Source organism: Rhincodon typus, chromosome 7 (assembly GCF_021869965.1).
Source record: "Rhincodon typus isolate 14 chromosome 7, sRhiTyp1.1, whole genome shotgun sequence".
Taxonomy (NCBI): domain Eukaryota; kingdom Metazoa; phylum Chordata; class Chondrichthyes; order Orectolobiformes; family Rhincodontidae; genus Rhincodon; species Rhincodon typus.
The window spans coordinates 15,705,317-15,717,170 of NC_063338.1; the positions used below are offsets into that span (position 1 = coordinate 15,705,317).

The window sequence follows — 11,854 nt, forward strand, 5'->3', positions numbered from 1 at the left end:
TCTCCTGCTCCTCTGATGCTGCCTGGCCTGCTGTGTTCCTCCAGCTCCACACTGTGTTGTCTCTGACTCCAGATTCAGCAGTTCTTACTATCTGTGAGCCAGCGAACCTGTGGCGTTTTTGCTTGGGCTCTGCTGCATGGTGGCGCTTCAGTGTTGCATTCTGGTCCTCGCGCAGTCCTTCACCTCTTCGATTTTTCTCTTTGTCTTGTCGGCAGGTGCCATTGCATCTTTCTCAGCGGGCCACGTCAAGTTGCGGTGGTCACTGTGGGCGGAGCTGGTGATTTTTGTCATCACTGCGCTTCAGGCTGGACTCCTCTTCCTCATGAACACCACCACCAACATCTGGGTTTGCTACGTGGGCTTCGTCCTGTTCCGGAGCAGCCACCAACTCCTGGTTCCCATAGCAATGTGAGTATTACTCTTGCTTTCCTTCCCCCACAATGCATTACCTCCCAGGGCAGCGGTCAATGGCGTTAGGGGTTCCGAATGGGCAACTACGGTGACCAGGTTTAATTTTTTAAAACAAAAAGGAAGCATGGCACTGCCAGGTGGAAAGACTGGATTACTGGGGGAGGGAATGAGGCAGCACGGCAGGCTCGGAACTGTGGAACCAAGCAAGGAAGGATTAAATTGTGGGGGTGGGGGGGTGGGGAATCGACAGTTGTGACGTGCAGAAGAAGGTCACTCATAGACACACAGGAAAATAAAATAGGAACAGGAGTAGGCTGTTCAGCTGTTCGAGCCTGCTCTGACCCAATACCGTGTGTTTTTTCCTCACCCCTCCCAAAACCTTTGATCCTGTTAGGCCTGAAGACTATATCTACCTCCTTCTTGAAAACATTAAGCACTTTGGCCTCAGCCGCTTTCTGTGGCAGAGAATTTCACAGGCTCTCCACTCTCTGGGTCTAAGAAATTCCTTCCCACCTGAGTCCTAAATGGCCTGCCCCATATCCTTAGATTGGTATTCCTGGTTCTGGACACCCCCTCCCCCCACCCCACACCACCACCACCTGGTCATTGGGAACATCCTTCCTACGTTTTATTCGGCCATTCATCTCAATGTGGCTGTGCCAGCTCTTTTGAAAGTCTCACTCTCTGGCAGCTGCCCACAGTATCACACCCTCTTTAAGCGTTTATCCAGTTGCCTATTTGGGAGGGTCCTTGTGGAGCGCAGTGGTCATGTGCTTAGCTCTGGGCCCAACGGTCTGTGTTCAAGTCCCATCTACCCTGACGCTAAGACGTGTCCAGTTCCTTGCTGAACTGGGAAGGTATGAGCTCCTGGGACATATTCCATTAATGTGCAGTTGATGTGTACGAGTCCGAGAATTGTTACAGCACAGAAAAGGGGACCATTCAGCCCCTTTGTGGCTACGGTGCCTCATATATCTCCCTCCTTTCTCCCTGTATCTTTGCGCATCACGAATGTACGTAAGTGAGCCATTTCCCGAGCTCCACTGATGACCTCAAAATAACCCCCGATTTTCCGGGGTGTGTTGGTGCAGCTGGCCGCTTACAGGGTCTCTGTGGCAATGTCTCAGTCGTGTCTTGAACCCATCAGCACTGTTTGTTTTTAACCCTGCTGTATGAATGATTTTGGGAACATTTGAAGTCTGGCTATTCCAGCATTAGTTCTGAATAGTGCAAAATGCACTCTCTCTCTCCTCATCAGCAGAAAATGCTAGCAAATGGGACTAGATCAGTTTGAACTGTCTGGTCAGCACAGATGTGACTCTGAGTCCAGTTTTTGGATCACGAAGTCAAGTTTGTTTGGAAATAATTATTCCAGATTCCAGCCACCCTCTAGGTAGCTCATTCCACATCATAACGACACTTTTTAAAGAATTTTTAAACATACTCCTCGTCTTTCCCTCTGCTTTTGTTTTTGCTGTCGTTGATTTTTGTTCCCAATCTTTGTCTCCCATTTTGTCAGTGGAAGCAGTTTCTCCTTTTTCCTCTTCGTTGTATTGAAGCCCCCCTCAGGATCTTGAATAGTAATTTATAAAGCGGCTAAAGTGCTAGCTTCCCTCGTGAATTATTGGCCTACCCTCTACTTTGTTAATCCCTGCAGAAGTGGCCTGTCTTAAAATAGTTTTGAGATTTGTGGATTTGAGAGAGCTGAGCTTTTCTGGGGAGGGAGGGTGGGTGGGGGACACGCACTAGAGTATTGGATTTTGAAGGCAAGGATTGTGGGGTGGGCAGGATTCTTACCTGAGATGAGGTAAGGGGAGGGGATGGCCTAGTAGCGGCATTATTGCCGGACTGTTAATCCAGAGACCCAGATAACGTTGTGGGGACCCGGGTTCGACTCCCGCCATGACAGACGGTGGAATTTGAATTCAATAAATATTGGGAATTAAGAATCTAATGATGATCATGAATCCATTGTCGATTGTTGGGAAAACCCACCTGGCTCACTAATGCCATTTTAAGGGAAGGAAACTGCCATCCTTACCTGATCTGGCCTACATGTGACTCCAGACCCACAGCAATGTGGTTGACTCTTATTTGCCCTCTGGAAAATAAATGCTGCCTGGCCAGTGACGCCCTCATCCCGTGAATTCATATTTTAAAAAAAAAAATTCAGAGTCCAAGGGAGTTTAAGCAACACAGGATGACCTTTACAGATTGTGTGTTTGAGCACAATTCTGCTGCTGTTGATGGCCCACAGCGTCTCGAGGATACCCAGTCTTGAGTCGCTAGATCTGTGTGAAGCCTGTCCCCTTTAGCACGGCGATAGTGCCACACAACATGATGGAGGTGATTTGAAGGTGGGACCTTGTCTGCACAAGGTGGTCAGTCTTTCCAATTCTGTCATGCATCTACAATCGGCAGATTGGTAAGGAGGCCAAGTGATTGTATTTAAGGCAGACAGTTAGTAAGGGAATCCAGGGATATAGGGAGTAGGCAGGAGAGTGAGGTTGAGAAATATACTAGCCATGATCAAATACCAGAGCAGACTCAACAGGCCAAATAGCCTAATTCTGCTCCTACATCTTATGGTCTTTTGAGGTCCATAAATGTATCTCCCTCTTGTCGGTTCCCTCGCCACTCACTGCACGTCCGGTCTAGCCAGCTATGTCCTTCCGGGATTTGGCCAACTAGCGGAAGTCTGAGGGCGTTCAGTGGCGGTGCAGGGTGAGAGGAGACGGTAACGAAACGAGCAGCTATGGCAGATGGGTCGAGAGGACGTGAAAGTGGGAAATGGCTGAACGATCGGCGGATGGTGTCTGGGGAGAACGAACCCAGTGGCGGGGGCGGGGGATGCTGTGCTCTGAGCTGCCTGTTGAACTTGGGGAGTGTGTAAAGTGTGCAATTGAAAGATGGGATGGAGCTAACGTAGAGCTTCGCTGGAAGTGGTGCCAAGCCTGAGGGAGCCGGTGTGTTAGCGTGGATTCTGTGTGGCGGAATGAGGCGATGGCAGTCTATTGTCCAGTACGTTGTATGGTTTAGCCCCAGATAAGGTGCCGATCAGACTTTGTGGCTAACGTGCGAGGGTGGTGCAGAGGCCTCTGGACTGACTCAGTGTGCGCTGTCATTTAGTTTTCAGATCGCCATGTCGTTGTCCAAGGAGCTCTGCGCGCTGGTATTTGGTATCAACACGTTTTTGGCCACCATCTTGAAAACCATCATTACGCTGATCATCGCTGACAAACGCGGCCTGGGACTGCACGTGAACAACCAGGTACGTGTAACACGAAAAGAGCGGTCAATCTCCCCTCTATATAAGTAGGTCCGCCCAGCGCAACCTAACTCTTGGAGGAGAGGCACTTTAGAAACTGCTTGTTGTAGTATTGTGTCCATTATCTAAATACTTCCCGTTTGTGAAGGATGTAGAGGCTTTTGGCGAGTGTACAGGACGTGGGGCCTCGGACGAGGCCCTGTGAATTCTGTTGGAGGAGTTAGCGTTAATGCTGCTTTGTGGCGGTGGAGGGGCGTTAACTCCTGCGGAATTCTGTTGATGGGGTAAATGAAGAGGAAACTATTCCCACTTGGAATGGGGGGTGGTAGTGGAATAGGGCAGCACGAGGAAGTGGATTTGAAATAACTGGCTGTAGCACCAGATAGGGAGGTAAGTCTTTTTTTCTCTCTATCAGTATTGACACAGCGAGCCGTTCCGCTTCGGCACGGGCATCCTGAAAAGGTGGCGAACCTGGATTCAGCGACTTTAAAATTCTGAAGGAGGCGTGAGTACGTATCCGAAGGAGAAAATTCATTTGGTTCGTGGGGCGAAGACTGGGCAAGTGGGGCAAATTGGCAGGCTGTATCAAGGGGTTAAATGCCTCCCCTCTGGTGTAGTATAGCTCTATATACAGACATGCCCCTGTAGTTTGATGGGATATTGGGTAGGTCAGCCCCACCCAACTGGACCATCTTGTACCCCAGAAAGTTGGGGGGGGGAAGGGCAGCAGGGGGCAAGAGGGCATGAGCTGTTCACCCTGGACTTTTTGCCCTGGAGTCCGTATTTGCCCCTCCGGCGACCTCCGATGAGACGCCGTTATCCAGCCCTGTGCGGTATTGAAATTGTTGTGGGATCTTGCTGTGCACACAGTTAGCCGCCCGGTTTCCCCTGCTCCATCAATGACCAGACCTTGCTTCGTTGGCTGTGAGGAGGTCATTAAGTGCACTCTATTTTTAAATGTATGAAATTTGTCTCTCTCTCTCGCTCTGTTTCTGCTCTGAGGTTTTGGCAGTGAGCTGGGAGGGGAAGAGATTTGAGTAAAATGTAAATAAACATTTTTCTGCCCTTTGCCATGGGAATAGGGAGCAGCCAAGCCAAGGGGCAACCACAGGGATCATCTCATTATGTGCCGCTGTAGCGGTGGGCTGCCAACTGTGTGTGTGTGTGTGCCTGTGCCTGTGTGTAGTGAGCAAGGGCCCATGCTCTCCAGTCCAGGCTCAATGAAACTTTGGGAGAATCATCGTCCTCAAAGCCATTTGGAAACCAGCTGGTAGTCAGCACATCCATCCTTGCACAACAACCACCTCCCAACCACCCCCACCTCACCCCGATCCCGGCCTGAAAGACAAAACGATGAATTAGAGTTGTGGAGTCTGTTCTGGCACAGAACGAGACCATTCAGCCCATTGCGTCTATGCTGGCTCAATGTAGCGTGGTCCAATCATTTCAGCTTGCCCCCACTCCATCCCGGTAGCCTTGCAAATTTTACTTCCCTGGAGAATGAGTCCACCATCTCTGCTTCCACTACCCTCATGAGGAACAAGTCCCACTCACTGTGCTAGTTAGAAAGTTCTTCCTTTCATTCCCGTCCTGCACCCCCCACCCCGTGCTGTGCGTCTGTCTCAACCAGTAATCCGTGTGCTCCAGTCCTTCTGCCACCCGGGAACAGAACTTGCTTTTCTTCGATTACTGTCGACCAGAACTGAATATATTACTAACTGAGGCTTGGTAAAGGTGAAGCATAACTTCCCTGATTTTTGCATGAGAGATTCTGTTTCTGAAGCCCAAGGTCCCAGACGTTTGGCTAACTACCCTCTGCATGTTTCCTGTTGCCTCTTCAAAGGTCAATATACATGACCTCCAGGTCTCCCTCCAGCTGAACCGATTGCATTCCAAATTTCTGCCTTTGGTGCACATTCTGTCCCTCGCAGTCCTAAGCATAGAAAGTGGGAAGTTTTTTTTTATTATTCATTCATGAGATGTGGGTGTCGCTGGCTGGCCAGCATTTCGTGCCCATCCCTAGTTGCCCTTGAAGGTGATGGTGAGCTGCCTTCTTGAACTGCTGCAGTCCTCCTGCTGTGGGTTGACCCACGATGCCATTATGGAGGGAATTCCAGGATTTTGACCCGGCGACAGTGAAGGAACGGCGACATATTTCCAAGTCAGGATGGTGAGTGGCTTGGAGGGGAACTTGGAAGTGGTGGTGTTCCCATATGTCAGATGCCCTTGTCCTTCCAGATGGAAGTGGTCGTGGGTTTGGAAGGTGCTATCAGAGGATCTTTCTTTGGCGAATTTCTGCAGTGCATCTTGTAGATAGCACACACTGCCACTACTGAGTGTTGCTGGTGGAGGGAGTGGAAGTTGTTTATGTGGTGCCAATCAAGTGTCCTGGATGGTGCCAAGCCTCTTGAGTGTTGTTTGAGCTGCACCCATCCAGGTAAATGGGGAGTAATCTGCCACAGACTCAGTGGCAGAAGGTTCAATCCACCACCCCCTGCAAACAAGAGCTACCAGCCTACTAAGACGTTGACAGTTGTCTCACAGCGTCGCTGGGGATACTGCGACTGTTGTCACGACAACACCCGCAGGAGGCTGCTGTCTCTGGAACCCCAGATGGAAGTAGACGGAGGGGGCAGGACAGAGGGGGGTGGTTGGTGGTATCAGGGAGGGGTGGCACTCGGTAGGGCCCCTCCTCCCTGACGACGGGTGCCCATCGACTGTGTTTGTACGAGAAGTGCCCCTTCACCCTCGGGGAGACCAACAGCCCCCTTCAACAGGTATTACCTCCCCCCCCGCCGCCTTTCTCTGCATGGCATCCTCCTGCCTGATTAGACCCATCGTGAGAGTGAGAGACTCTTGATGGATGTTCTGTTTGGATCCTTGTGGAATAAATCACATGGGGAAACACTGGCTCCAGGGACAGTGCTCTTGTGGACAGCCATCTCGATGATGACTAGTAAAATAAACAAATCCTTTATTTGTTCACCTGAGCTCTAATGCTGCAGCTGAAAGTCAGTCACATCACCCTATCAATATGGTCATAAATTCTGTCTGTGTCTCTCTCTGTCCCAGTGTAGATATAAATATCACCCTTTAGGCAGCAGTCACTGCTCTTCAACAGAGTCTTGACTTTCTAAGCCGAAGCATAGCACGCAGATGCAAAGAAATCATTTAAAAACATTTATGAGTTGCGTGTTGCACCTCAGCTGGAGAGTTGGGCCCAATTTCTGGGCAGCACATGGAAGATGTCTGGGCCTTCTGGATGAACACTTGAGGGACTTCCCGTTCTTGAGTGCCAATTGTGTTCCCAACGTGGCCAAGCAGCTTGCTCGGCCTGAAACCCCTTCCCAAAACTGCCATGGCAGATAGAGGGGAAGAGCTGGGGAGTCTCTGGGTCAGCCATGTTTGATGTGGTGAGTCAGCTATCGAGGTGCGGCCCCTGTGACCTGTTCTGCAGGGAACGAATGATGGGAAACAGACCCGGACAAATGCTGCAGAGGTAGTAGGAACTGCTGATGCTGGAGAATCTGAGATAACAAGGTGTAGATCTGGATGAACGCAGCAGGCCAGGCAGCATCAGAGGAGCAGGAAAGCTGACGTTTCAGATCTGGACCCTTCTTCAGAAATGCCTTTTCCCGATTTCTTTTTAACATCCTTGCCTCATAAAACAAAACTTCCAGACTCCTGAGCTTTCAGGTTCCAGATTTCAAGTGCTCCCTGATGTTACCAGAAGGGGCTGAAACTGTAAGGTTCTGGCCTGTTGTCCTGGACTGACCCAACTCATGATAAGAAATAGTCTGTCCTAGTCTAACCCATCAAAACGTTTAATCATTTTGAAAACACTGCTTGCTTTTTTAAAATTGTATCCTGTCAGAATTGATGGAAAGTTCATCATTCGTTTTGAACAGGTTTTGTTGATGAAAGCTATTGGGTCCATTTTTTATTTAAGAGTACTGGGCAGGGTGAGGTTGAAGGGAAAGAGCTAAATTGTAGCAACAAATTGCGTTGTTATTTTTAAATATTGTTTTCTCGACAACACAGGAAACCGAGCAACCTCCTTGTTATAATAGCTGCATTTGTGTGTACACTTAAAGCTGACAGGAAGCTGTCCTAATCCCAGGTACCTGTGGTTCAGTGCAGTCTTGAACACACAGGACATTAGATAATTCTGATATTCATTATAACAACCGCATTGTGAACTCTTCATGGAGCAGGAAATGGTGCTTCAAGAAGGGCCAAACCCACAGTGTTCAAATAAGCTGCCAAAGGCAGGATTGCAGCTCTGTTTGCCAGCCAGTGATCTGCTCTGAGTCCACTCTATTGATAAACAGCACGTTAATGACAGCTGTTTGGTAAAGCCGCCTTGTTTTGTGGGTTTTTCTTTGCAACACAGTTTTTTTTTTTATAAGTGTTTTTGTTTCCAAAAAGGTTCATTATCGTTGAGTTGAAAGCAGACATTGCCCGGCAGTGTATAATTCAGGACCGTCTGATTGTTGACTAAAAGCAGATCCTGCTGCTGGTGTTTCAGTGAAAACTACCGTTCTTTCTCTGCTCAACTTGATTCTTGGGGTGGGGGGGATGATTTTGTAAGACTTTATATTTTTATAGTGCCTTTCATCACCCCGGGATGTCTCAAAGTGCTTTAACAGCCCATTTGAAGCACCTTTCTGAAGTGTTGCCCCAGTTGTAATATGCAGATTAAGTGGCAGCCAGCTTGTACACTCCAAGCTGACCTACGAAGGAATGATCTGCTCCTCTTCGAAACAGTGTCTCGGAATCTCTTGCAATTGCCTGACAGGGAATCCAGGAACAAATGTTTCATCTGAAAGCCAGCCAATGCTGCACTCCCTCATGTAAATCCGAAATTAAAAATCTGGAGTGGGATGTGAACTCTCAATCTTCTGCCTCATGGGGTGAGGGGTACCCACTTGTGACACATACAAGGCATTGGTGACAACCTGCCCCTGAACTGTAGATATTGTCGTACAGCACGGAAGTAGACCCTTCGGTCCAACTCGTCTGCGCCGACCAGACATCCCAATCTGACCTAGTCCCATTGGCCAGCATTTGGCCCATATCCCTCTAAACCCTTCCCATTCACGTACCCATCCAGATGTCTTTTAAATGTTGTAATTGTACCAACCTCCACCACTTCCTCTGGCAGCTAATTCCATACACGCACCACTGCCTGCGTGAAAATGTTGCCCCTTGGGTCCCTTTTCAAATCTTTTCCCTTCTCACCTTTAAACGTGTGCCGTCTGGTTTTGGACAACCCCCACCTTGGGGGGAAAAGACCTTGGCTATTCTGTCGCAAACCTCCAGCTGTGTGTGGGGGTTGGGGGGTGGAGAGGGGGCTGCGACAAAATGGCCAAATCTCCCTGTCAAACAGGCCCTGGGATTAGCCCAAATGTTTCCCTTGCGAAGAGGACATGCCAAGAAATGTTTAGAATTTACTGTTATCAATTATGTGATGCTCTGGAAATTCTGTTCTTTGGTTTTCGGAGTGATTGGGTCTGATTATTTTTTTTTTCCATGGGTGAAGTACTGGGACTGTTTGTACTCTAGCCAGGGCTTGTTAATTTCCTACCAACCCAGGCCACTCCGTTCTAGTCAATTTCCATCTTGCCATTTCTATTGGGTAGCTGATTCTAACTTGTATCTCTCTCTGTCACCTCCCCAGTTCTATTTCTACATTGGCCACTTCTCACTGTTGGCGAGCATCTACCTGGGGAGAGGCCTGTATGTTTTAGCCAGGCACCAGCGGGAGCAGAAGGCCCGAAGCCCACAGAAGGAGGATGAGACCAACAACGGTTTGGTGACGGAGATGAATGGGACGGGAGGCTGCGCCCACCCAACCTGCTCGAAGGCCTGAGGGTGAGATGCAGACCACGAGGGGCAGGGTTGCGGAAGGGCTAGGGATCTCCTGTTTTGTTCCTGCCACCAGCCCCCCCCTCCCCCCCGCAACTCTCAATCTTAACGGTGGGCGGGTAGGGTTGAAAATGTTTTGAGTGTTTGTTTAAAATAGTGTGGAAGCGATTGAATGCAATTAAGACAGCAGTAAGGCCACGTCTCTGAGTGCTGGCCTCTTTGGAAAGTACCCAGAATGATCCCAAGATGCAGCATTCTCTGCATAACTACAACTAGCTGGACTGTACTGATGCAGAAGGTCAGGAAGCACTCTTTCTCCCCACCCCCCCAGCGACACTTTAGGACACAGGCTGGGCTGAGCATTTACTGCCGTCCTTCCCCACCGCCCCCCTTCCTCAGCACCGCAGCTTCCGTGCAGACCTGGGCACCAATCCCCAGCCTTTGAACTGGTGCTAACTTAACACGTGACCTTCTTGCAGGACGGCATGGCATCGAAAGGGAGTAGGCACGTGGCTCATCCAACCTCTGACCTTGCCACCCCACCCGACATGCCCTGGTTTGGCCAAGGGCTGTTTCCTGGGGGAAAATGCCGTGAAATGACCCAAACCAGCTCAGTGCCAGTGTGAACGTCAAGAAATAGGCCGTGACCACAGAGACTGGGCAGAGACAGGAGTACACAGTGTTAAATTATGATTGACGCTCATGCATTTCCACTGCCAACTTGAATTCGGGAAAGAGACTTAGGGTTTACACTACAACCCCCCCTCGAGTATGAACTAATATTTCAATCAGTTCAAATTATGCACTTTAACTTTTGAGGGGGTGGGGTTTGGGAGACAAACATGATTAATCCTTGTGTTTAACTCTTTAACGTCGCTAGCGCATCATGTCAGTGCTAGGTCAGTACTCTATATATTGACCTAATTGTCATTGGCCTAACTGATGGACACGTTGCATGTGGGCAGTAGCTGTGTTCATGTTGGGAACAGGGATCACCAAGACACTGACCATGGCACATGGATCTGACTTTCTTCACATGTAATGGATCCGAAACCTGCGCTTATCCATGACCCACTCTACACAGCACCTTCACCAGCAGGCACAAAAGGGTTTTTTTTTGTCCTTGGCAATGATGGCATCAGACCAATTTTCCAAGCCAGTGTTCCCACCGTAATAATTACGGAAGTGGGAAGGAGGTTGGAAAAGAGGATCATTTGTGAAACAGAGCAAATCTTTGGATGCAGACACCAAAACTAGCTCCGTTTGCACGAATGATAAGAATTAAGTTTTGAACCGATTTGCCTCTAGTCTTCATAGTGTAGTGTTTTATACGTAATCGATTAACAACAGGTGAAAAAAAAATCTTTTCACCTTGTACATAATGGATAGTGTTGTTCAATGATACCATGGGGTTCTGATTCCTGATAGCATCAAGAGTGGTTAGCGACAGTTCGAGTGCCTGAGTGTCAAATCTCCTTTTGTAAAAGTAAGGACAGTAGCTGAGGCTCCTTTGGCGCTTTCTTATTTCTTAAGCGCCTCTCGGAAAAACCTGCCGCTCCGTTCTTCATGGTCCATGAGGAAAGAACTCAGGGCTGTTCAGTTTGGGGAAACATTATAGGAATGAGATTGAGGACCACGTGGGTGGGGCAGAAACTGTGGCTCATTTGGCAGAGCAGGGCGCCTCAGAAGGTGTGATTTATTTTTTAAGAAGCTGAAACCGGATTGGACGTTGCGGTGTCTGCGCGCTGTGTGGTTTGCTCACTCTCTCTCTTTAGAGGTGATCCAATCACGTGACCTCCGACAGCCCCATGCAATGGCATGCCCTGTCCTCCACCGCCCCCCCAATGCCTTCAATATTATTTTCTGACTTTTCTCCTTGGTTGCTCGCAGCAATAGCTGAAGCTTGAATTTTGTTTTTGTTTGAAAAGAGACCCGGGTAATCTTGGAAGGTTGTTAATGCTGTGAAAGCGATTTGTCCGTGGGTGATTGTGGGTGGTCAAGTGGTACCTTGGTGGTCTGGTAATCCCGAACCCCAGTCCCTCTGGTTCTGGAGGCATGGGTTTGAATCCTCCAACAGTGCTTGGCGAAATTTGAATTCAACCAAAACGCTGGATACTAAAAGTCGGCCTAAAGGTAGCCACATAACCAAATTTTGATTTACCAAATCCCACCTGCTTCACTAAAATCCTTTTAGGAAAGGAAACCTGCCGCCTTTACCAGGTCTGATCTACACATGACTGTAGACCCACAGCGATGTGGTTGGCTCTGCTGCCCTCCCTAACTGAAAAGCTGCTCAGTTATTGGGGG

The 11,854-nt window shown here is 49.0% G+C and overlaps 1 protein-coding gene across 5 annotated transcripts in view; it reads left to right on the top strand.

Moving 5' to 3' along the window:
* The window catches only part of slc19a1 (solute carrier family 19 member 1), a 41,188-nt gene extending 29,341 nt beyond the window's left edge, over positions 1-11,847 (top strand). For 3 of the 5 annotated variants that reach the window (XM_048599396.1, XM_020512826.2, XM_048599397.1), the window contains 3 exons: positions 216-408; positions 3,541-3,682; positions 9,360-11,847. In XM_048599396.1, coding sequence (XP_048455353.1) covers positions 216-408; positions 3,541-3,682; positions 9,360-9,551 — 527 coding nt within the window. In that variant the 3' untranslated portion in view covers positions 9,552-11,847. Of the gene's footprint in view, positions 1-215; positions 409-3,540; positions 3,683-4,094; positions 4,189-9,359 lie in introns of all 5 variants that reach the window. The other 2 variants (XR_007262508.1, XM_048599395.1) reach the window with 2 other exon arrangements.
* Positions 11,848-11,854: the final 7 nt, after the last annotated feature.